The 27339-nt window shown below is 39.8% G+C and overlaps 1 protein-coding gene across 1 annotated transcript in view; it reads right to left on the reverse strand.

Moving 5' to 3' along the window:
• Positions 1-52: 52 nt before the first annotated feature.
• The window catches only part of Ctso (cathepsin O), a 33421-nt gene continuing 6134 nt past the window's right edge, over positions 53-27339 (reverse strand). The window contains exons 2-8 of the mRNA XM_027392925.2: positions 13238-13343; positions 12500-12639; positions 10322-10489; positions 9022-9143; positions 3805-3968; positions 3189-3281; positions 53-1383 (exon numbers count right to left, since the gene is read on the reverse strand). Coding sequence (XP_027248726.1) covers positions 1349-1383; positions 3189-3281; positions 3805-3968; positions 9022-9143; positions 10322-10489; positions 12500-12639; positions 13238-13343 — 828 coding nt within the window. The 3' untranslated portion in view covers positions 53-1348. The remainder of the gene's footprint in view (positions 1384-3188; positions 3282-3804; positions 3969-9021; positions 9144-10321; positions 10490-12499; positions 12640-13237; positions 13344-27339) is intronic.

Genomic DNA, 27339 nt, shown 5'->3' on the forward strand with positions numbered 1-27339 from the left:
TATCTATTAGTATTCACAAATAATGATAGATTATAAATGACACATTTAAGAATAAGTTCTTTGTTTTTTATTATAAATGTTATAAAAATCCAGAATACTTTCAGGGTAACAATCATGAAAATTTAAAACTTCCTTTGTATTTGAAACCGGATACCAGAAAACACTGATAACATATTGAAAGTCAGTAACAAAAACCATAGCTGAACTTAATTCCTCTCTGGACTCCTTGAATAATTAGACTGCTCTATCCTAAGCACTGGGAATACTAAGAACTGTCTTCTCCTAGTTTTTCATACTCCAGTCTCTGCAAATTCTTTTGAGATTGCCTCTCCCTGGAACAGGAAGAAGAACAAGTTTTGTTCTTGATTCTGGTATTGTAGTGAAGGACATGAACAAAGAGCAAAGTGAGTGGGCCTACCAGATGTCAGAGAATTTTTTAAATAAGTGATTGGGGAATAGAAATGGAATGCCAATAATGGGACTGAGTTCTTTTGGACTGGAAGGTAAACCACCAGCAACACATGGGATTTCTTCAGTGAAGAACAAGAGAGGTAGAAAATGTGGAAAATACTTTGTTCTCTACTACAGAGAGAAGAAGGCAAGAAGCTAAATGTATTGGATCCTCGACAGTGAAGCCTTCTAGAAATTCTTCCTCACAGGAAGCAGCATAGGTTACTTCCTATCACATAGCTGCCATGTGCTTCATTTAATTCAGTTGGGTTGTCTCTCTGAAGAAGGGACTTTCACATTTCTTCTTTATTCATAATTGTTCTAATGTATAGGGTAAGGTCATTTGCTGAAGAAAAACAATTGATATTTCAAATCCATATGCATGGCAAGCCCTCTCAGAAGGCTGCTGTGATTGTAAGATACACACTGCCTTAGATTGAGAGTTCTAGTAGATGAGGTCATCTATGGCTGGTGACTATAAATAACAAATGAAAACAAATTCTGATGCCTTCTTTGATCCAACCCAAGTATTTCAATGCAATAAACAGCCAGAAAGACAAAAAGGAAGCAAAAATCCCAACTGCTTCCAGATGGAGGGCTTGATGTGACTTCTGATCCCACCAAGCTCTTAGAATTCCACACTGTTCCAGATTTCCTTGCAGGCCCATGTGATGGAGGTGGCAGGGTGGGGTTGTGTGATTCCTATGAACTTTGTCCATCTTTCTGCAAGAATGAGATGACCTACCATTGTTTAAAAAATGCTAGCTTGCTCTTAGAACCTCCTGTAGGCAGTTGTTGAAACTTGACAGTGAATAATGCTCAGACTTAAGTATTATATTAGATCTTACTATGAAGAGCTTCGTTTTTATAGTTGTCTCATGATGACTCCATCACGTGATCACACAAAGACAACAGAGACAGAGTCTGCAATGCCTAAAGCAAAAAAGTAGAAAAGAAAAAAGTATTAATAGCAATCAGTTTTCTTTAAATGATTTGCTTTGCAAAATTTAACTTTCATTTAGATTTAGTCTGAGTTAATATCCATTAACCAAATAATTTAATGGTCAGCTGTCAGTAAAAGCAAGGTAAGCTTAAAGGCAAACACAAGGAGAGATAGTTAAGAATTTTGTTTAAAAAAAATCAACTCCCAAACTACTTGCTAGCTGAATAAATGAATGTATATAAGATTTGTACGGCCCTGAAGTTTAATAAATTTTCATGAATTTCATGTGTGTTACTGCCCATTTGAAAACTGGATTTCATTTTACTGACCAATAATCAGGAAATTTCCTAGGATCATGGAATAGTTTCTGCCTTTTGCCATTGTTTAATGGAATAATGTGGACAGCACTAGGTATACAATGTTCAGGAAACATGCTCAGGAAGGATTTGGACCCCCAGGACACCCAGTAACCAGGAAGGCCTCTGGAGACTCAGACTGTGAAAGAATGTAGAAGGAAGAAAGTATCTTGGAGGCTAGAAAAGGCCAATGTGAAATGCAGGCAATTATCAACCACCATTTGCACTGTGTCCATTGAGCTCCCCAGGCCTTACATTCATGTTCAGAGCTTTGAACACAATTTTGAGCACATACTAGCCACATTAAGAGACTGTGAGAGTCAGCAGCAGGGGGGCATGCATAGCAGCCCCTCTTCTGAAAGTTCCAGTAACACAAAAGCAGCCATGATATCCACTGAGCAGCAGGACCCTAAGTGGTTGGCTGTATTCTGTGACATTGTCTGTTTCCAATATAGAAACCATTTCACTGTCTAATTGGACAGGTTAGTAATTGATTTGCATATACTCTATGCTGTGGAGTAGGAGCACAACAATCACCAGATTAAAGCAAACACCTACTCTCAAATTTTGCTGTAACTCTTGACCTTTCTCACAATCTTGAAGGGCCTGCACGTTGCAAAGATTTGTGTGTCACAATGATAGAACTCATTACAATGAGAAATCAGTGTTTCTATATTCAATTTAGCTTAATTCTAACTAGATTCAGAAAATATGAATGTTTTCCAGACCAAATCTCACACTACAATCCTGAATCCAGGTTTCAACATCAGCTTATCCATTTGTTTCCAGCTCTTTCCATTTGTTTTTGTTAGGCTTGTTATACAATATAATGCCAACTGTGTATTTGGTAAGCTTTGCAGTTTCTGTAGGCATTTTACAAGCGTTTTGCAGGTGACAGGTTGCAAAGTAAGTAAAAACAAGTGTGAGGCTCACTCCGATTTTCATACTTCCACACTAAGAAAAAACGATTCCTAATTTGTTGTTTCCTTTCATGTTTTCCTTGCCTTTGCAATGTCAGGGATCACACCCATGGCCTTGATCATGTGTGCAAGTGCTCTACCACTGACACACATCCTCAGCTACTCTTTACTGTCTTGAGCAATAAGGGAATTCATACATTATAAAAAAAGGAATTTGAAGTAGAGACATGGTTCTGAAGAAGTCCAGTCTCCTAAGTGGAGTGTATAATCTGTTTTTTTGGAAGTGGTTGCCTTTGTTAAATTATTATTATATTTTATGTTTTAACATATATACACAATTTTTTATTTTAAAATGAATATGGGTTTAAGAGTACATTATGAAAAACTTCATTTTTTTAAATAGGCTAAGCAAAAAATTAATACTAAAGGGCACTGAACCCATTGGAAGCCTGAATTCATTCAGGTATGTCAAGCCCTTCATATTTAGCCCAGAATATTCAACACAAGTTCATGACTTACCACAAACATTACCTCCCATTTTCACATGTGCATAGCCATCTATTCCCCAGGAGTTTCCCCAGGAGTTGTGCACCATCCAATATGGAGTATTTCCTACAAAGGTAAGATGCTAATTCACCCTGATAAACATACATCAATTAGGAACATTACATTTCTGTTTTTAAAATTGAGGTATGCTATAAATCTATTTGCTGCAAGAAAAATATAAATGTAAAACAAGAATTTATATTTACTTTCTTGAAATTATTTTATCTAGATAGCTTAGCAACTTTGAATTGTGCTTATTGTCTCATTCCACACAGTAGAATCTGTCTGAGTTCATTTTGTTTAATACAAAGTTACGTATGACAAGACAAACTCATTCCCAGGGAATTAGAAGATGAAGTATTACACACACACACACACACACACACACACACACGATTGAATGCCCAGCAAAACACAATCCCCACCCACATGGGGGGGCAGAAGGAGGGAGATTATCAAAACCTGATAGATATGCTGTATGCCAAATGCCAAGACATCCATGGGCAAGCAGCTTCTGAGGTGCAGCAGAGCATCTTGGCCCTAGTTCAGAGCTCCAATCTCAGGAGGGATTCTATGCACTCGGACTTACCTGTTTTATCAAATCCCGTGATGAGAACCGCATGGTTTGCCTCCCCACTGGAGCAGTGATGCTGAATTATACCCCCTAGGTAATCCTGCCAGCTCACTGCATCAACTATCACTACCAAAGGGCCGAAGTTCAGAAGTGCTTTTGCCATTTCATCCTCCTGGCCACTATGGAAGGAAGATATGCATAGGTAGAGTATTTAACTTTTAAGGTAAAAGCAAAAACAAACAAAAAAATCCCCTAAAAACAAAAACAAAAAACAAACAAACAAAAAAACCTGATCTTTTAAATCGATGTAAGCACAGATATTAAAAGACAAGAGAGGCTGACAGTCCAGGGCTCTATGGGACTTAAGGATGTTAGGCTCTCAGTCTCTTTGCATATCTCTTGCTAAGCAGGGTTTCACTTCTATGATCTTCTCATGGTCCAAGGCTTCTGTTCCTCCAGCCATTTAACACATATTTCAAGGAGCATAAAACAGGAAGGAGAAAAAGCTATGTCTCTGTTGAGATTTCCAGGAAGAAACACTTCTATGTGCATGGATCTCATTGGCCAGAACTCTGCCATGAGCCTGACTCTGGCTTATAAGAAGATATACAAAGTTTTGTATCTGGTAAGCATCCTGATAGAGTGTGGGGTTCCTTTTAATAATTAATATGTAAAGTTGTGATATTTGTAAATAAACTGTCACCTCCAAGAGATGAATATCTGGCAAATAACCATGCCCACTTTTTGTCAGAGAAAGTTAAATACAGGAAATAAAATGCAGGTTCATTCAGAAAAACACTGGAAGATATGTCAAAAAAAATCAGAAGAAATAGCAAGATGTCAGGAGAACTAGGTGCTACTTATCAAGATTGCAAAGCAAACTTTTGTTACATTTACTTATTACATATTGTTTACTGAGAAATCTAATGTTATACAATATTTGGCCTCCATTATCCTAAATGTGTGTGGCCAAATACTATTTACATTTTTTAGAGGCCAGCTTGTGGTTGAAGGATACCGAAACCATGGTACTTGATTGTTCAGGCCATAAAGATAGCATGTGGTAGTTTATTGCTACAGCAAACTATTAAGTATTAGCACCTTTCAGTGTAAATGCTTCCTTACCTCACTTGCTACTGCCAATTTCCAGCAAGAGAACACTTAGTCCACAGATGGAAGGCACTCCAAAAGCCTAACCGTGGAATTGACTGCAATAGAAACTGCACCTTCATTTTATGCAAGAGGTCATCCAAAAATATTAACCTGAGATTTGGTTTGCACACTTTCAATTTCTGCCTTAATGATTGGTGAACAGCAATTATTAGATACAGGGGTCAGACATAAAATTTTTAAAATGGTATCATAGCCAAAGACAAAAGACAGGCCTTGGATTTCTCCAATTCTGGGTTCAAACCCAGATGTGTATTGTATTATGCCATCTACCATATTCTTTACAACCATAACACTATAAAATTAAATAGACTTTATGTTCTGTAGCAAGTCTAGGATGAAATACATAATATATCATATATACTAAATCTATAATAAATCTCATGCAGTTTACCCAAAACTTATAATCTTCCTTTGCCTTCTAAGTTACCCAAGACCTAGTTCAGCTCTGCCTAGGTTATAGTGCATAATATATCCCTTTTGTCTTGAAATTCTTTGAATATTTTGTAATTCAAATATATTCTCTATATTTGCCTTAATACGACTCTCTCCATCTACTTAAGACAACAAAAGAGTAAGCCCCTCTCATCAATAATCTAATTTCAAGGGCACCAGGAGAGATGCTAAGGATTTAGGCAGAGAAGTCCAGCATGTAACCATTCTACAGTACCAATTATTCAGCCATTGAAATAATTTAGTAACAATCTGTGACTGATCAGGATGAGGAAAAGATAGTGAAGGTGCTAGCAAATTGGGTATAGGCTAGCCCACCCCCACAGCCAGCAGATAACTGTTCCATTTGATCTCGGATATCTGACCAAATGACATTATCATCATTTGTTTTTCATAGGTGTAGCTTTGTCCAAGTTAAACTCTGTGGTTAACAGCATCTGTGTCCCACTCCCAACCCATTTAGTCCCAATATGAACTACATTGCTGAGAGCCGTTAAGTTTTCAGACCAGATTCCATGTGTTTAGGTTTTATTCCATAAATCATCAATTTATAAAATCTATACACTTCAAAGAAGTCTCCTAAATTTTATTGTCATCAAGGTTTATTGTTTAAGGCAAATGCTCTCTCTGACATCTGGTGATTTTGTGGACATTATCTCCTCTTCCTGAGAGCTTGATGAACAGTTTGTCATGTCCTCCAGGGTCCACACTGCAGTGCATAGTCACTTCCTTCCCTTTAGTTATCTGCATAGGTATTTCCTCATGCCACTTTGAGTCATACAAGGCCTGGCTCTGAGAGAAAAAGTCCACGGAAGATGCCTAGCATGATGGTGTTTTGTTTTAAACCTAGGCGATGTTTATTTGAACCACACACCCACCTTCATGATTCTTTTCAGTTTCTGTACCATGTCTTGTGGAGATTTGGGTAGATCATTGGTCCCTGAATGACATGTTTTGAGAACTGAATACTAGAGCTTGTGATTTCAGAACTAGAGAGTGAGATGAATGGGCTCAGAGTCGAATAGTCATGATTTTCATCCTAGCCTTGCAGTCCACAGCCCCAAGACCTCGAGTCTCAGACACACATCTGATGGAAAGAGTGATATAGATACACCAGAGCTGTGCCCACCAATAGCTGAGGCAGATACCAAGGAAGACCCACCATCTCCAGAACTCAGCATATTAGTGTATACCTCTACTTCTCAGAATGAGACTCCAGCTGTTTGTCAGACTTCCAGACCCTATATTAAACCCAGAGATCATGATAGCATGGCCACCTCTACCTCAGTGGCCCCCTCAACTAAAGGGTCTTATAAGGCTATGGAAATTAGTTTTGATGAGGCTCAAAAGTGTATATCTCGACTCTGACCAAGAGTTCCTCAGCCATTGGCCTCAAGTCACAGATAAGATTCTGGCTGAAGCCAAATTGCTTTGCCCTGCTGTCTCCTTCCTCTCCCACTGCCAAGAGATTTTTTGTGGCCACTGTCTACATCTCTCAACTTCTCTGATATTTCCTTGTAGCTCTCTTCTTGCCTTAGACTTTATTACCTCATTCTGTTAAGTCAAGTTGTTATGTCCTAAAAGTCTAGACTCTTCCATAAAGAAGTGTATAGTACCAGGCTCCCCTGAGAAGAATGGGCCCTGACTCCCATTCCATACTCTTCTAGTCTCCTGAAGGGTCCTCATATGCTGGCCTTGACATTTTCTCCACTGGACTACATTGTCTCCTCCTTGCTCTGCAAGTATGCTAAGCAGGCCTCTGTCTCGGGACTTCTGCACCCATTTCCTCTGTTTGGAGCAATATTCAGGATGCTCTTTTCATAAGAATATTATTGCAAAAGTTACTCCTCAGTGAGGCTCCTTTTGTCAGCCCATTTTAGGACTATGTACTCCCCTAAAGAAGTGGTTCTCAAACCTTTATTATAGTGCTATGGCCCTTTAATATAGGTCTTCAGGTTGTGGTGAGCACCAATCCTATTCTTTTTTTCCTGTCAGTATTTTCAGACACATTCGTTGTCATGCTCCAACCACTGGATGTCATCTAGCAAGCTTTCATAATGTATGAATATTTATTGTTATTAAAATTCAACCCAGTGTAAATTAAAATTGTAGTCTCATATCTAGTTCAGTCTGTCCCATTCACCAATGCTTAAAAATTATTAATTGCGAATCATAAATATCTACAATGCAGAATATATGATATATGACACCTGTAAAAGTGTCATTTGACCCCAAAAGGGTCATGACCCACAGGTTGAGACCCACTGCCCTGGAAGCTCTCTCTTCCCACTGTTTTATTTAAAAGTTCATACACCAAACATATCACATGTTCCTATTTGTTCTATTTGTCTGTCTCAGTCATCAAAGAACAGTCCACAGGGATGGGAGTTTGTCTATGTTGCTTACTACCAATCCCCAACAGTAAACACTGGACAGTAGTTACATGAATGAATGAATGAATGAATGAATGAATGAACTCATGATCTTTCTTAGGCCTGATTCTGGCCTAAGAGTTTACCATGAATATGTTTTTAAAAAATACAGAAGTTGTTGGGCTGTAGGCATTGCTTAGCACTAGAGTACTCTCTTTCTCTATTCTACTTGCTCTCCAACTTATTTGTAGTCAGAACCCTATGTAGCTAGTTACAGAAGAAACGTTCTGTTTTTTAGGGTCATTTTCCATGGCCCTTCCTGCAAACAGGAGCTGGGTTGACAATCTCTAATGCTCTGGGCACTTATACCTAGATTTTAAGAGTTATGTTTGGTTCAAGTATCTACTTTTACCCTGATTGCCTGTTTCCCATGGGAAGATGCCATGTACATCAAGCATCAGCAAATCACAGGGCATTCTATACCTGTGTCTGAATGAGTTCTTTTATTCTGTGTGATATTTCAATAATGGCACAATAATCCAAAACACATTCATCAATGGAACCAGGAGTAGGTTGCTTCTTCTATCTATAGCATTCCTATTCTCTACCTATTTTTAATGTGATTTTAAAGATTGCTTATATGTGAACTCATTAAAAGTTACTCTACTTCTTCTAAATTTCCAGCACCACTCCTTCCATTTTGCCAGCATTTACTTGTCCTGCATCCTCATCACATTCATGCAGCACACATGCTACATAAATTATCTTAAGTGCTACAGTTTTCGCTCCAAGATTGAATGTGATAGGCTTGGGTTTTCCAATAGTTGCTTCCTTGAGAACTGCCAGAATATAGTGATCCAAAAGGCTTCCTGTTATGTAATCTGTGAGCTATGCAATGTGACTTTGGACAGACTCAAATACTAAGACTGATACAAGCTCCTGTGTCTTAGTATGTGAATTTTCTGAGTGGTGGCAGACATATGGTATAGCTTGAAACTAATTTGTAAGTTATTCATTTAAGTTTCTTATATTTAGTGTGATGATACATAAAAAATATGCAGATTCTACTTAGGAGACTTCTGTGACACCCCGTTGTGATCATCCTTTGAACTCTTTAGTAGGAAGTTAGTGCTGAACCAAGATTGTGTAATGGTAAGGGTTCCTTCCATCAAACCATCAATTCTGAAAACAGCACAGATTACGTAGCAAATAAAGACACAAAAACCAAGTCATTTACCTGAAGTCATATGCAGAAAAATCTTTGATTGAAACTCCGGATTGTGATTGGGGAAAGTAGCGACACAGGCCATTTTCTGCCTTGAATGGGTACTCTGAATCTTCCATCAACTTCACCTGTGTCTACAGGAAACAGTCACAAAGTGATCACTCCCAGCTGTTTTAAATGCTAAGTAGAGCTTACTTCAGTGCAGTCAAAGAGGTCAGGCTGCACCCAAACAGCCTGTAGGCATAGTTTGCTCTTAAACTTGTGAAATCACTAGGTGCTTGTACCAAGTATCTGAGAACACATGAATCTTTAGCTTTTTCTTTTGATTTTTTTCCCTTATGCCTTTCCATTCTAGAACCACCATAGATATGTTCTGTTATCCTTCTCCTGTGGGCATGCTAGGGCAACACACTTTCCTTCTAAGGCTCCTAATACTTGGCTATCAAAGCTCCGAGGCCAGACAGTAGCCAAATGTTCTTGCTATGGCGTCTTGTGAAGTGATGCATGCCTTATAGTTGTCTGCACAGGTAAATGTGCTGGGCTTATTCAAAGAGCAGAGGCACAATCATTATTGTCTATAATGTGTCTAGAGCAGCCACTGGCATGTGTAGTGGTGGCCTGTAAAGTGAATGTATAATGAAAGGACATTTGGGTTTGGACAACACTGACTTGATGACTTTTACAATGGCACCTCATTTTCTCATTTCATTCCACTAATGCTGGATATGTAAGAGTGTCGGGGAGAAAATGTAGAAACTAGAGTGTGACAAAGCCCTGAAGTGGAAGGTCAAGCAAGGACTTAGCATCCAGTTTTGTCTGATGACATGATTCCAATTTTCAGCGCTCTTTTCTTTGTCCATAAAGGGTTATAAATCCAGCTGAGATGCTATGTCTCCCCTATCACTGTCATTCAGGACATCTATGGAAACCAGTAACTGAATACCCTAGTCCTCCTGAGAAGTTATGTTATTGGTATCCACATGAAAATTACCTACTAAGAAAAATAATAATATCTTTCTGCAAAATGTGTTTAAGATATCTTTACCCGTTTATATATTGATGGCTAATTTGTATAAAAGCCATTACTTCTAGTATCTTCAGGATCTGTGGCATAACTCAGTGGAGCTCTGGCCTGATCAAACCTGTCCCTGGTTTGATTCCCTGCAGTGCATCTTTTCCCAGATTAAGTCACTCAGCTTTTGTCTACTTTGATTTCTGATCATTGAACCTTGTTGAATATAAGACAGTGATTGGATTCTGTGTACACAGGACATAAGAGTAAATCAGCAATTCAGAAAGCTGAGATGGTTACCTTGTTTAGCCAGCTCAAGGCACTGAGAGGAGAGCCACCGCTGCAGCCATAATTATTAAAGGAGCAGTCGATGACCTGCTGCACGCTGAGGTAGTCCAGAGGTTTCCCTTGGATCGCACAAGCCGATTCTATTGCAGTCACCACACTGAATGCCCAGCATCCTCCACACTGCCAAAAAGACAGGGGTAGTATAAACTAACAGTCAGTGTCTACATATATAATAAACATTCGTTCAAAACTTCAAAATGAAACTAAAATTCTCCTTTGAGCATTGACATCTATTTACTGTTCAAAACAAAAACAGTAATGTCACTATGGCCAAGTAAGTTAGCCAAGCTAATGAATTGGGAGAGGCTAAGAAAACACTCAGAGGCACTGGTTGGTTTATGATTAGTCTGTACTTTTACTTTATGAATCACTGGTTTTTAGAAAAGAATAAATGAACTGCTTCTAAGGAAAGAAGGAGACCCAAGAAATGGAATAGGAGCCACATAAAAGTTTGCACAATCCATAGGAAGGAAAGAGAGAAAGAAGGGGGAAAGAGGAATTTAAAACCTGGCTTAATCAAAAGAGCATCTCCTGCTGAACCAGCACAGTAGAGTCTTGAGTGTCCTTATGGGATGACTGATGCTCTATGCAACACCATGGTTTTAAGTGGTCTTAAACCTGTAACCTCAGTGCTTTCGGTACAGGTAAATATTCACCACCTGAAGATGGACTGATCTCCAAATGTGATTATGACTGGGGATGCCACACCCACAGCTAGCAGGAGTCAAGCCACTGAGTCAGCTCCTACAAAAACCCACCACTGCTGAGTATGTAAATTCCTTCTGGGAAGGACTGGATTCATGCATCACCCACTTCTTACCATCACCCTGAATACCATGGTAGTAAATAGCTTGGTAGTAAATTTTAATAAACAACTATAAACACTGAATCTGAGAATTAGAAGAAAACATTCTAACTAGATGGAGACTAGAACAGTTGAGTGTGCAAAGCACTTCACTTCCTCTCCATAGGGAGGGGGGACCTATTGATGTTTCTAAAGCAGGTACCCTGTAAGTGACATCCTGTGGCTGTTGACTTGATTTTCTTTTTTGTGCTACATTACCTGTGCTGATAATGGACACATAGTAGTGGGAAATGTGGGGAAATAAAGGAGAAGAAGAAGAGGAAGAAGGAGAAGGAGGAGAAGGAGAAGAAGAAGAAGAAGAAGAAGAAGAAGAAGAAGAAGAAGAAGAAGAAGAAGAAGAAGAAGAAGAAGAAGAAGAAGAAGAAGAAGATCCTCTAAACTTCTACTAATTGGTGGGCGAGTAGACATTGCAAGCCACAACCATGCCACATAGTTCTGCCATCTTCCTTCTGCCTTGAGATAACTCTCCATCCATGACTTCACAATACTCCACAAACTTCCCTCTCAGCACCTATAGCTTAAAGCATACTGTGGGTCTTTTTCATGCTAAACTTCTTTATCTTATATTTCAGTACTTATATATTTGCTAATTCTTCAACAAGCAAAAAAAGTATCACCTTATTTATGAGTTTTCTAATGCATACGACATTGTATAGCCTTCATCCATGCTTGACACACCATGACCTAATCTATTTCTCCAATATCCATTTTCTCCTTACTATCAAACTTGGGACAGAGCTGATCTCTAATAAGTATGTAGCCTTGAAGCTACACTGGCTGGACTTCTAAGGACACAGGTTGGGTGGTATATGGCCTCATAGTGGGTGAGCATGCAGACCAGGTTTTCTGATGGAGCTCATTGGATGAAGTGAAGATTAAAAATCCAGACACTGTGTGGGCAGTCTCATTTCACTTTATTATGGCACTTTGCTTTTGAATCACTTAACACAGCCAGTAACTGTGTTTACTTTGCATCTGTTAGTCCACAGGATTCCTGGTTTGCTTAGTATGGTTACTGGGATGTACTCCCAAGGTAGTGTGCTGAGTGCAATGGCCAGGGATAAGTGAGCACACAGAATCAGGTCTAAAAGTCAGGACTGGATAACCATCTCTCATCTTCAAAGAGCCTTCTCTTCCATGTTGGGTAACTGAGGTGCGATTTTACCTAGAAAACCTTACAGGTTTTTTGGCAAGTTTGAATGAACTTGACCTTGAGGTGCTTTCTAATGTCCAGACAATGAAGAATGAATGGATGCAGAGCTTACCATTTTCTGGTTTCTCACTTGATTTACAACATGCTTGTCCCTCCAGTCAAATCTCAATGGCAAAGACACATTGGGGATGGGTTTCTGTTCTGCTGCTGGGTATCTGGGAGACCAGGCAGGTTTGCTGCCTAAATACAGAGCTGAAGATAAAGAAGAAGAAACAGTGGAGAACTCATTACATGAAGGACTTCTCTGGAGCCTTTATTATTATTATTTTTGAGCACTTTGTCAAGAAAAAACCAATAGCTACGTAGCCATAGTGTCACTTGGAATTTTTCCTCTGTGCCTTTCTGTAACATGAAATGCATTTTCCTGAAACTGTAAATGTAAATTTCTATAGTAGGACTGGAGGTGATATAACATGATATGCTTGATAGAATTAGGCCAGGGATTAAAAAATATGCATAATTGACATTGTTTCCTTTATTACTACCCACAAAACCATGAATATTCTGAACAGAATTGGTGCTAGCAAACTAATAACTACCAACGTGAGGATACACTGTTGCTTGCAGCTGCATAGATGAACATGTAATCATATTTAGTTCTTCAGCAATGATTAGCAGAGAGTCGTCCTTAATTTACTTCCCTCAAGCTTCGCACATGGTACAAACTTCAAAGTTGCCATTTAAAAAATATTAACCATCACACAATTTACAAGATTTCCAATGAATCATTCCTTAACTAGACAAAGAAGTCAGAATCAGAAAATTAATCAATAGTGCTTTCAGACCTTACCTTTGAACTCTTCAGGAGATAGATAAGAAAACTGATTTAGTCCGTAAGAGGCACTGGAGTTATCATGAGAGAAAGAGTTCAAGTATCGATGTCTATTAAGACTTTCCTGAAAGAATAAAAACAAATTTCTTGAGTCTACTGCTTCAGCAAACATAAATGTATAACTAACTTGGAGGTGTTTGGGGAATAAAAGTCAAACTTGATTTTCAGGCTGGGCAGAGCATGCTTTCTGCATCTATAATTCTTCTTCACACATGCTGGGAGTATTACACACATATCTTTTTCAAGTGTTGACAAGCACTAGACACCGGTGACACACTGTAATTAAATAATTATGAATATGAAATGTGTCTTTCATATATCTGTTTTTCTCCATGCAGAGTAAGGTAGCTTGGAAAAGGCCTAAGCTGATAAATGAGTGAAAAAGTCCAAGTCTGTTAAGGCTGGATCTAGGTTTATCTCATCTAGAACAAAAGGCTTGAGAAAGGATGCAGTCCTGGGGGTCTTCCCAGAAGAAGATCAGGTTTTCCTATCTTGGCAGAGGAAAAAAATAACTATTACTCTGTACGTCATTATAATTTGCCTTTTCTATGAAGATGCTTATATTCCCCAACACTGGCTAAACTTGGAAGTTATGTGGAAACTTAAAGGTCCATTGTTCTTCATGTTAGTGTGTGTACATGTTCACTTATGTACTTGAGTGTTTGTGAATATGACTCAGAAACCAATAAGCAAAACTAGGGCATATTTATCAGTCTGACTTATTACTATGTCACCCACACTTGAAGACACACCTGGAACACAATACCAGGAGGTATTGTGTTATTGAGGAAAATAACCATCTGCTCTTTATAATGACATATGTGAAATTTCCATATGGCCTCCTCTTAATATCCTTCATCAGTTTGCTTTTAACAATGTACATCAAGATACATCATAGTATTTCTTCATTCTTCTTATTGATCATGACTAGAAGGACTGCTAACCAGAGAATTATATAAGTTCTTTTGAAGTAATGCTTAGAATATATTCTGCACTTACACATAAAAAAAGAACTAAATTTATAGGTATTTTTGCATGAAATAAATGACAACATAAGCCATTGGATGGTAACTGCAAATGACATTACAGGTATCAGTCATAAGATGGATTGACCATTTTTTTTAAGCAGGAGAAGACAGGGCAGGAATGGAGAATGCAGGATGTTTGCAGCTTGTGGCAGTCATGGGAACAAGCATGACAGGCCTCCATTTGTGAGAGTTCAGCTTTTGGTGGCTGAACTGTCAGGGACCCACAGCAGGAAGCTGCACTTACCACGGTGGCCAGCAGCTGATGTCTGAGCACTAAGGTTGTTTATATACGGAAGACACACACACACACACACACACACACACACACACACACACACACACACACACACACTGATAGAAAATTAATTCTTAAATAATAGCCACCTGGTGACTTCTAAAAACCTTTGAACATCCCTTGATCTGAACAGAAAAGTTTTATCTCACAACCTCCTGTTTCCCTATGATACTCAAAGTTAGTGTAATGTTACAAACTAACAGTTGATCCTGGCCTGCTCCCCATTCTCTCACAGGTATGCACCTATGATGAAGGCAAAAGGTGAAAATAAGACATAAATTACAAATATCAAGAATGAAAATATCATGACTACAGTGCTTAGGGCATTCCAATTATTTTGATAATAAGTTTTGTAATTTGTATGAAATGGAAAAACTGCTGGAGAAACAGATTACTGAACATGGAAGAAATAGAAAACTTTAATCATCTTTATCAACTCACAGCATTAAAACTGTAATTGAAAATTGACCCAGAAGGAAAACTATGGTTCCACATGGCTTCATTAGTGAATTCCACACAATTAAGAAAGAAATAACAGGGATTTTATAAAAAAAAAAAAAAACAAGGAGGAAGAAAATGTCTTTAAAAAGACCATGTTAGCAAGATTCTAAACCAGAAAGGAACACCTCACTATACATAAGTAAGTCTCTGTCGTGGCTTGGCATGTCTCAACCCCAAGCCACAATAGCCATGAGGTTCAGCCTGAGTGGGGGAGCATGTACTTGGAAACTCCTAGCAACTGGACAGCGATAAAGACCAAACACAAGCATCTTGTCATCTTTAGAGAGCTCTCAGTTCCATGCTGCAAAACTAGAGTCTCTTCTTTATTTAGCATCTTCCTGGCTGTTTCCTAACCATGCTTAACTAGCCATGTGGCCATTTTCTCTCTCCTCTAGTCGACCCCTCTGCCTGGTAGCTCTTCTAACTCTATCCTCACTTGTTATTTACACACCTAGCCCTCTGCCCAGGTGCAGGCCTAATCAAATGCTTAGTCCTGTAGAGATGCAAACTAGGGGACATTCTCCATTGAGGCCATGCTATTCTATAGCAGATTAGCTCCCATCCGCAATACAATTGTAGGCCGTAGCTGAACAGGAGGTTTGTACCTCCAGATATTTCTTAGTGATATTTCCTGGCCCCTGAAAAGTCTCCTAAATATAAAAGGTACACTGAATAGCACAGGAAAGTAAATCACCAAAATCAATCATTTTAACAGAATAAGGGAGTAAAGGACACCCCTTCTTCCCTAAGAAGCTAGGTGTTACCTCGAATGAGAGCATGCTTATGGTCATAAATCTAAGTCTATCTGGTTTCCAAGTAGATATAGTAACAGTAATGAAAGAAAACAGTATAAGACTGATCTGTTTTAAATACTCATAGACCTAACTGATAGTGAAGAGGAGACAACTGACAGATCTCCGAAAAGATGGATCTCATAGAAGCAACAGCAGCAGCAGCTCCTGCAGGAGTGCTTTGCTCAGCCAGACACCAGTGGCAGAACCCCACACGTCAGTCTTGTTTTCAGACCAGCAATTACGCCTGCCCTTTCATTGCTCTCTACAGCCATGCCAGGGACAGCCTATGTGTCATTGCTGATGCCCTGCCAAGAACAAAATGTTCCGAATCACTCTCTCTACTACTACTATTTTCACTTCCATTCCTTAAAACTAATAACACTGAAAATTCCTCCCTACCAGCTTCTGAAGAACCATAATTCTCGGGAGAAATTAAAGACTTCCTAGAATTCAATGAAAATGAAGACACAACATACCCAAACTTAGGGGACACTTTGAAAGCAGTACTAAGCAGAAAGTTCATAGCTCTAAGTGCTCACATGAAGAAACTAGAGAATAGTTACACCAGAGAGTTGACATCACAGCTGAAAGCTCTAGAACAAATGGAAGCAAATTCACCCCTGAGGAGTAGAAGCCAGGAAATAATGAAACTGAGGGCAGAAATCAATAAAGTGGAAACAAAGAAAACAATTCAAAGAATCAATGTAACAAAGAGTTGGTTCTTTGGGAAAATCAACAAGGTAGACAAACCTTTATCCAAACTAACCAAAGGCAGAGAGAGAAAATGCAAATTAACAAAATCATAAATGAAAAGGGGGAAATAACAATGGACACTAGGAAATCCAGAGAATGTTCAGGTCATACTTTGAAAACGTGTACTCCACAAAATTGGAAAATTTAAAGGACATGGACAATTTACTGGACAGATATCACTTACCAAAATTGAATCAAAAACAGATAACTAACTTAAACAGACCTATAACCTCTAAGGAAACAGAAGTCATCAAAAGTCTCCCAACCAAAAAAAGCCCAGAGCCAGATGGCTTCAGTGCAGAATTCTACCAGAAATTCAAATAAGAGCTAGTACCAATACTCCTCAAATTGTTCCACACAATAGAAGCAGAAGGTTCATTGCCAAACTCTTTTTATGAGGCTACAATTATGTTGGTACCCAAGCCACACAAAGACACAACTAAGAAAGAGAACTACAGACCAATATCCTTCATGAACATTGATGCAAAAATACTCAATAAAATACTGGCAAACCGAATCCAAGAACATATCAGACAAATCATCCACCATGATCACGTAGGCTTCATCCCCATAATACAGGGTTGGTTCAACATTAGAAAATCTATCAATGTAATCCAACATATAAACCAATTGAAGAAAAAAAATCATCTCACTAGATGCTGAAAAAGGCTTTGACAAAATACAACACCCCTTCATGATGAAGGTCCTGGAGAGATCAGGAATAACAGGAACATAGCTGAACATAATAAAATCAATATACAGTAAGCCAACAGCCAACATCAAACTGACTGGAGAGAAACTTAAAGCTATTCCTCTAAAATGAGGAACAAGACAAGGCTGCCCACTTTCTCAATATCTCTTCAATATTGTCCTTGAAGTTCTAGCTAGAGCAATAAAACAACAAAAGGAGATCAAGGGAATACAAATTGGAAAGGAAAAAGTCAAGCTTTCACTGTTTGCAGATGATATGATACTCTACATAAGTGAACCCAAAAACTCTACCAGGGAACTCATACAGCTGACAAACACTTTCAGGAAACTGGCAGGATACAAGATTAACTCAAAAAAGTAGTAGCCCTAATATATATGGATGATAAATGTGCTGAGAAAGAAAGCAGAGAAACATCACCCTTTACAATTGCCACAAACAACATAAAATACCTTGGGTAACACTAACCAAAAAAGTGAAAGACCTGTATCATAAGAATTTTGAGTCTTTAAAGAAAGAAATTAAAAAATATACCAGAAAATGGAAGGATCTCCCATGTTCTTGGATAGGTAGTATCAACACAGTAAAAATGGCAACTTTGCCAAAAGCAATCTACAGATTTAGCACAATCCCCATCAAAATCCCAGCACAATTATTCACATACCTTGAAAAAACTATTCTCAACTTTATATGGAAAAACAAAAGACCTGGGATAGCCATAACAAACCTGTATAATAACAGAGCTTCTGGAACCATCACTATCCCTGATTTCAAGCTCTATTATAGAGTTAAAGTCCTGAAAACAGCTTGATATTGGCACAAAAATAGGTAGACCAATGGAATCCAGTTGAAAACCCTGATAAATATTAACCCCCACACCTATGAACACCTGATTTTTGAGAAAGAAGCTAACGCTATACAATGGAATAAAGAAAGCATCTTCAACAAATGGTGCTGGCATAACTGGGTGCTGGCATGTAGAAGACTGCAGATAGATCCATTTCTATCGACATGCACAAAACTTAAGTCCAAATGGATCAAACACCTCAACATAAACCCAGCCACACTGAACTTATTAGAAGACAAAGTAGGAAATACCCTTGAACGAATTGATACAGGAGACCACTTTCTGAACATAACACCAGTAGCACAGACACTGAGATCAACAATTAATAAATGGGTCTTCTTACATTCCGCCGCCGCAGACTGACCTGGAACTAGGTGAGTGAGCTCCTGCCCGCTCCCGACTCCAGGCCAGAACACCCCACCACCCCCATCCCACCACCCCCTCCTGAGCCTGCCGGCTTGGGCCAGACACGCCCAGAGAGGGAGGAGCCCCCTGCCCCACCAATCTGCTAGCACCCCATTCTTACATTCCGCCGCCGCAGACTGACCTGGAACTAGGTGAGTGAGCTCCTGCCCGCTCCCGACCCCAGACCAGAACACCCCACCACCCCCATCCCACCACCCCCGCCTGAGCCTGCCGGCTTGGGCCAGACACGCCCAGACAGGGAGGAGCCCCCTGCCCCACCAATCTGCTAGCACCCCATTCTTACATTCCGCCGCCGCAGACTGACCTGGAACTAGGTGAGTGAGCTCCTGCCCGCTCCCGACTCCAGGCCAGAACACCCCACCACCCCCATCCCACCACCCCCTCCTGAGCCTGCCGGCTTGGGCCAGACAAGCCCAGGCAGGGAGGAGCTCCCTGTGCCCCAAATCTGGTAGCACCCCACTCTTCCATTCCGCCGAACGACCAAGAAACTAGGAACTAGCGAGGAGACCACCAGGAGCGTCGAGATCATCTAGAGTTGTGGACATCGAATTCCTAGCCCCCACACACCACTGGGCCACAAGAGGAGATAGAGAGAACCCACCCGCACCCACTAAAAGGATATGGGGAGAAGACAGAATAAGATTTCACTCAACAACACAAAGACCAACATGACACCACCAGAACCTAGGGACTCCACTCCGGCAAGAGCTGAAAAGCCCAACACAGAGCATGAAGATGAGATGGACCTCAAAAATTATCTCAGCAAGTTGATAGAGACCTTTAAAGAGGAAACAAGAAAATCCCTTAAAGAAATAGAAGAGAAAACAAACAAAAAATTAAATGAATTGGAGGAAAAGACAAACCAAAAAATTCAAGAAATAAATAAATCTCTTAAAGAATCCAAAGAAAGCCAAGAAAAAACATCCAAGCAAGTGAAGGAAGCTCTTGAAATAGTTCAAAACATGAAAGCTGAAATACACACAATAAAGAAAACACAGAATGAGACCATGTTGGAAATGGAAAGGTTGGATAAACGATCAGGAACTAAAGATGTAAGTGTATCCAACAGGATTCAAGAGATGGAAGAGAGAATCTCAGCCACTGAAGACTCGCTAGAGGATATACATTCATCCACCAAAGAGAACCTCAAGTCCAACAAAACCCTAACACAAAATATCCAGGAAATATGGGACACCGTAAAAAGGCCAAACCTAAGAATAATAGGTGTAGAAGAAGGTGAAGAAATACTGCTCAAAGGTACAGAAAACATATTCAACAAAATCATAGAAGAAAACTTCCCCAACCTACAGAAGGATATGCCTATGAAAGTACAAGAAGCTTACAGGACACCAAACAGACTGGACCACAAAAAGAAGTCGCCCCGACACATAATAATCAAAACACCAAATCTACAGAATAAAGAGAAAATATTAAGAGCAGCAAAGGAAAAAGGCCAAGTAACATATAAAGGCAAACCAATCAGAATCACACCCGACTTCTCAATGGAAACTCTGAAAGCCAGAAGGTCTTGGATAGATACCCTACAAGCACTAAGGGAGCATGGATGTCAACCCAGACTACTGTACCCAGCAAAACTTTCAATCACTATAGATGGAGAAAACAAGATATTCCACGACAAAAACAGATTTAAACAATACATATCAACAAATCCAGCACTACAGAAGGCTCTGGAAGGAAAACTCCAACCCAACGAACATAACTATACTCACAAAAACACTGTCAGTAGTTAATCGAATTTCACCAAACACAAAAAGAAACAGAAGGGCAAAATCCACACGCAATGATACCACCAACAATAAATCCAAAACTAAGAAGAACCAATGAACAATGGACGTTAATATCCCTGAATGTCAATGGTCTTAACTTACCCATAAAAAGATACAGGCTAACAGAATGGATACGAAGACAGAATCCATCCTTCTGCTGTTTACAAGAAACACACCTCAAATTCAAAGACAGGCGATACCTCAGAGTAAAAGGATGGGAAAAGATTTTCCAATCAAATGGGCTCAAGAAACAAGCTGGGGTAGCAATACTAATATCTAACAAATTAGACTTTAAACTGAAAGCAATCAAAAGAGATAAAGAAGGGCATTTCATACTCATCACAGGAAAAGTCCATCAAGACGAAGTCTCAATCCTGAACATCTATGCCCCTAATACAAAAGCATCCACTTTTGTAAAAGAAACATTACTAAAGCTCAAACCACACATAAAACCACACACACTTATAGTAGGAGACTTCAACACCCCCCTTATACCACTGGACAGAACTACTAGACAGAAACTTAACAAAGAAACAAAGGATCTGAAAGAAGTTATGACACAACTGGGTTTAACAGATATCTATAGAACATTCCATCCAAACACAAAAGAATATACCTTCTTCTCAGCGCCACATGGAACCTTCTCAAAAATTGACCACATAGTTGGCAGCAAAGCAAACCTCCACAGGTACAAAAGTATTGAAATAACCCCCTGTATCTTATCAGACCACCATGCATTAAAGCTAGAATTCAACAGCAATACGAATTGCAGAAAACCTACATTTACGTGGAAAATGAATAACTCCCAATTGCACCATTCCTTGGTTGAGGAAGAAATAAAAAAAGAAATCAAAGACTTTCTAGAATTTAATGAGAATGTAGACACAACATACCCGAACTTATGGGACACCCTGAAAGCAGTGCTAAGAGGGAAGTTCATAGCACTAAGTGCTCACATGAAGAAACTGGAGGAAAGTCACATTAGAGAATTGACAGAACAACTGAAAGCTTTAGAGCAAGAGGAAGCAAACTCACCAAGGAGGAGTAGACGCCAGGAAATAATCAACCTGAGAGCCGAAATCAACAAAGTAGAAACTAGGAAAACAGTACAAAGAATCAATGAAACAAAGAGTTGGTTCTTTGAGAAGATCAACAAGATAGACAAGCCTCTAGCCAAACTAACCAAAAGGCAGAGAGAGAGCATGCTAATTAACAAAATCAGAAATGAAAAGGGAGACATAACAACGGACACTGAGGAAATCCAGAGAATCTTTAGGTCATACTTTGAAAACCTGTATTCCACAAAATTGGAAAACCTAAAGGAAATGGACAACTTTCTGGATAAATATCACTTACCAAAATTAAATCAAGATCAGATAAACAGTTTAAATCGAACTATAACCCCTAATGAGATAGAAGCAGTAATCAAAAGCCTCCCAACCAAAAAAAGCCCAGGGCCAGATGGCTTCACTGCAGAATTCTACCAGAAATTCAAACAAGAGCTAATTCCAGTACTCCTCAAACTGTTCCACACAATAGAAGCAGATGGGATATTGCCAAACTCTTTCTATGAGGCTACAATCACTTTGATACCCAAGCCTCACAAAGATATGACTAAGAAAGAGAACTACAGACCGATATCCCTCATGAACATCGATGCTAAAATACTCAATAAAATATTGGCCAACCGAATACAAGAACATATCAGAAAAATCATCCACCATGATCAAGTAGGCTTTATCCCAGGGATGCAAGGATGGTTCAACATACGAAAATCCATCAATGTAATCCACTATATAAACAAACTTAAAAAGAAAAACCACATGATCATCTCACTAGATGCTGAAAAAGCCTTTGACAAAATCCAACATCCCTTCATGATAAAGATCTTGGAGAGAACAGGAATAACAGGAACATATCTAAACATGATCAAGGCAATATATACCAAACCAATAGCCAACATCAAAGTAAATGGAGAGAAACTCAAAGCGTTTCCTCTAAAATCAGGAACAAGACAAGGCTGTCCACTCTCTCCATATCTCTTCAATATTGTACTTGAAGTTCTGGCTATAGCAATAAGACAAGAAAAGGGGATCAAAGGGATACAAATTGGAAAGGATGAAGTAAAACTTTCACTATTTGCAGACGACATGATAGTCTACATTAGTGACCCGAAAAACTCTACCAGGGAACTCCTACGGCTGATAAACACCTTCAGCAAGGTAGCAGGATACAAAATTAACTCAAAAAAATCAGTAGCCCTACTATACACAGATGATAAATCCAATGAGAAAGAAATCAGGGAAACATCACCTTTCACAATATCCACAAGCAACATAAAATATCTGGGGGTAACACTAACCAAAAAAGTGAAAGACCTGTACAATAAGAACTTTGAGACTTTAAAGAAAGAAATTAAAGAAGATACCAGAAAATGGAAAGATCTCCCATGCTCTTGGATAGGTAGAATTAACATAGTAAAAATGGCAATCCTGCCAAAAGCAATCTACAGATTCAATGCAATCCCCATCAAAATCCCAACACAGTTTTTCACAGACATTGAAAGAACAATACTCAACTTTATATGGAAAAATAAAAAGCCCAGGATAGCCAAAACAACTCTTTACAATAAAGGATCTTCTGGAGGCATCACCATCCCCGACTTCAAGCTCTACTATAGAGCCATAGTTCTGAAAACAGCTTGGTATTGGCACAAAAATAGACTGATAGACCAATGGAATCGAATTGAAAACCCTGATATCGACCCACGCACCTATGGATACCTTATTTTTGACAAAGGTGCTAAATCTATACAATGGAAAAAAGACAGCATCTTCAACAAATGGTGCTGGTACAATTGGATTCGGACATGCAGAAAATTACAGATAGATCCATACCTGTCACCATGCACAAAACTTAAGTGCAAATGGATCAAAGATCTCAGCATAAATCCAACCACACTGAATCTTCTAGAAGAGAAAGTGGGAACTACCCTTGAACAAATTGGCACAGGAGACCACTTCCTGAACATTACGCCAGAAGCACAGACATTGAGGTCTGCAATTAATAAATGGGACCTCCTGAAACTGAGAAGCTTCTGCAAGGCAAAGGAAACAGTCAGTAGGATAAAACGACCACCCACAGAATGGGAAAAGATCTTCACCGATCCCACATCTGACAGAGGACTGATTTCCAAAATATATAAGGAGCTCAAGAAGCTAGCCACCAAAACACCAAACAACGAAATTAAAAAGTGGGGTGCAGAACTAAATAGGGAATTCTCAACAGAGGAATCTGAAATGGCTGAAAGACACTTAAAAAAGTGCTCAAAATCATTGGCCATCAGAGAAATGCAACTCAAAACAACTCTGAGATACCATCTCACGCCTGTCAGAATGGCTAAAATAAAAAACACCAATGACAATCTATGCTGGAGAGGATGTGGAGAAAAAGGAACACTCCTCCATTGCTGGTGGGAGTGCGATCTTGTAAGACCACTCTGGAAATCAGTATGGCGGTTGCTCAGAAAAATGGGAATCAGTGTACCTCAAGATCCAGCCATTCCTCTCTTGGGTATATACCCAAATAGGGCATGTACTTACAACAAGGACATATGTTCAACCATGTTCATAGCAGCATTGTTTGTAATAGCCAGAACCTGGAAACAACCTAGATGCCCCTCTATTGAAGAATGGATTGAGAAAATGTGGTACATTTATACAATGGAGTACTACTCAGCAGAAAAAAGCAATGGAATCTTGAAATTCGCAGGCAAATGGATGGAACTAGAGGAAACCATCCTGAGTGAGGTAACCCAGTCACAAAAAGACAAGCAAGGTATGTACTCACTGATATATGAATTTTAGACATAGAACAAAAGACTACCAGTATATAATGCTCTTCACCAAAGAAACTAGGAAACATGAAGGACTCTAAGGGTTAAATGGTCCCCAGGAATGGAAGTGGCATGAACTCCCGAACTAATTGGGGGCATGAGGGTGGGGGGGGAAGGAGCTGCTACAATAAGAGCAAGAGAAGAGGAGAAGAGGAGAGGAAATGGAGGGGCAGAAACATTGAGTTGGGGGAAGAATAGAGGAAAGAGAGCAAGATGAGAGATACGATATCAGAGGGAGCCACTGTAGGCCCGAGAAGGGATCAGGAACCAGGGAGATCTCCAGAGACCTACAAGGATGACACGATCTGACAATCCAGGCAATGGTGGAGAGGATAACCTAAAAACCCTCCCCCTAAAATGAGATTGATGACTTCTCTTTATGCCATCCTAGAGCCCTCACCCAGTGGCTGATGGAAACAGAGACAGACATCCACAGATATACAATGAGCCGAAATCGGGAATTTAGTTGAAGAGAGGGAGGAATGAAGAACGAAGGGGTCTGTACTAGGATGGAGAAACCCACAGGAACTGTTGGCCTGAACAAGGGAGAGCACATCGACCCCAGATGCTGTCCAGGAGGCCTGTACAAGACTGATCCAGACCCCAGAACATAGATGTCAATAAGGAGGCCTCTGCACTCCAGGGAGCCTCTGGTAGTGGATTAGTATTTTTCCCTGGTGCAAGAAGGGACTTTGAGAGCCCATCCCATATGAAGGGTTACACTCTGGCCCTGGACACATGGGGAAGGGCCCAGGATCAGCATAGGAAGACTTGGTGGACTTTGCTGAGCTCCCGTTGAGGGCCCTACCCTGCCTGGGGAGTAGTGGGTGGATGGGGTTGGGGGGATGGGCTGGGGGTGGGGGAGAAAGTTTGGGGGTGAGGGGAGGGAGAGGGAGAAGGGACTTGAAATAAGCTTGTTCCCTAACTAGAACTAATAAAATAAAATAAAATTAAAAAAAAAAACAATTAATAAATGGGCTTCCTGAAACTGAGAAGCTTCTGTAAGGCAAAGGACACAGTCAACAAGACAAAACCACAGCCCACAGATTGGGAAAAGGTATTCACCAACCCCACCTCTGACAGAGGACTGATATTCAAAATTTATAAAGAACACAAGAAGCTAGTTTCCAAAACACCAAATAATCCAATTAAAAAGTGGGGTACAGAACTACATAGACAATTTTCAATAGAGGAATCTAAAATAGCTGAGAGACACATAAGAAAGTGTTCAACATCCTTAGCCATCAGGGAAATGCAACTCAAAACAACTCTGAGATACCACTTCAAACTTTTCAGAATGGCTAAAATCAAAAACACCAATGACAGTTTATGCTGGAGAGGATGTGGAGAAAAGGGAACACTCCTCCACTGCTGATGGGAGTGCCAACTTGTACAGCCACTTTGGAAATCTGTATGGCGATTTCTCAGAAAAATGGGAATCAGTCTACCACAAGATCTAGCAAGTCCACTCTTAAGCATATACCCAAAAGAAGCACATTCATACAACAAGGACATTTATTCAATGATGTTCATTGTAGCATTATTTGTAATAGCCAGAACCTGGAAACAACCCTCAATGGAAGAATGGATAGAGAAAACGTGGTACATTTACACAATGGAGTACTACTCAGTGGGGAGAAAAATACAATGGAATCTTGAAATTCTCAGGCAAATGGATGGAACTAGGAGAAAGCTTTCTGAGCGAGGTAACCCAGTCACAAAAAGACAAACATGGTATGTACTCACTCATATGTTGATTTGAGACATGGAGTAAAGGATAACCAGCCTACAATCCAGACTGACAGAGAAGCTAGCAAACAAGGAGGACCCTAGGAGAGACATACATGGTCCCCTGGAGAAGCAGAAAGGGACAATATCTCCTGAGCAAATTGGGTGGAGGAGGTGGGTGACTAGAAGAATGAGAAGAGGAGAAGAGGAAGGGTGAGGAAGACATAATGGGGCAGGGAGGTTGATTTGAGGGAAGAACAGAAGAGAGCAAGATAAGAGATAATATAATAGGGGGAGACTTTATAGGTTTAAAGAGAAATCAGGCACTAGGGGAATGTCTGGAGAGCCACAAAATGACACCATCTAACCATCTAAACAACAGAGGAATGGCTACCTTTAATGCCTTCTCCTGATGATGAGATTGATGACTAATACATATGACATTGTATAGCCTTCATCCAACAGCTGGTGGAGGTAGAAGCAGACACCCACAGCTAAACCTGAACTGAACTGGAATCTAGTTGCAGAGAAGGAGGACTGATAAGCAAAGGGGTCCACACCAGGCTGGTGAAACCCACAGAAACAGCTGACCTGAACAAGGGTGAGCTCTTGGTCCCCAGACTAATACCTGGGAAACCAGCATAGGACTTATCCAGACCCCCTTAATATGGGTGTCAGTGAGGAGACCTTGGAAATCTATGGGACCTCTTGTAGTGGATCAGTACTTATCCCTAGCATATGAATGGACTTTGGGAGCCCATCCAACATGGAGGGATACTACCTGAGCCTAGACACAGGGGGCTTGGCCTAAGCCCTATCCCAAAGAATAAGACAAACTTTGAAGAGCCCCATATGGAAGGCCTCACTCTCCCTTGGGCGCAGAGAGGGTATGGGATAGGTAGGGTGTTAGTTGGGGGGACAGAGGAGCAGGAGAGGGAAAGGGACCTGGGATTGACATGTAAAATAATTTTCTTTCTAATAAAAAAAATCATAATTCTCTTACATCCCTGAGCACATAAACATACACACACTTGATTTTGAAATAAACTGAAATAAATATCTTACCATTGAAATGTAATCTAAAGATATATATTCAACCTCTCTGTTCACCATTGTCTTCAGTCACAAATTTGGTTACACTGCCAGAATACAGAGAGTCATTATATATGATACTGTTGGGACTGTGTATATTCAACGACCAGCAGAATGAGTGTCCATTTAAACATCCCCAAGTTTTATCTTCACCATAAAAGCAGAACATTTTGATTATAGGAAACATCATTCAAAGATCATGCTT

This window comes from Cricetulus griseus (genome assembly GCF_003668045.3).
Source record: "Cricetulus griseus strain 17A/GY chromosome 1 unlocalized genomic scaffold, alternate assembly CriGri-PICRH-1.0 chr1_0, whole genome shotgun sequence".
Lineage (NCBI taxonomy): Eukaryota > Metazoa > Chordata > Mammalia > Rodentia > Cricetidae > Cricetulus > Cricetulus griseus.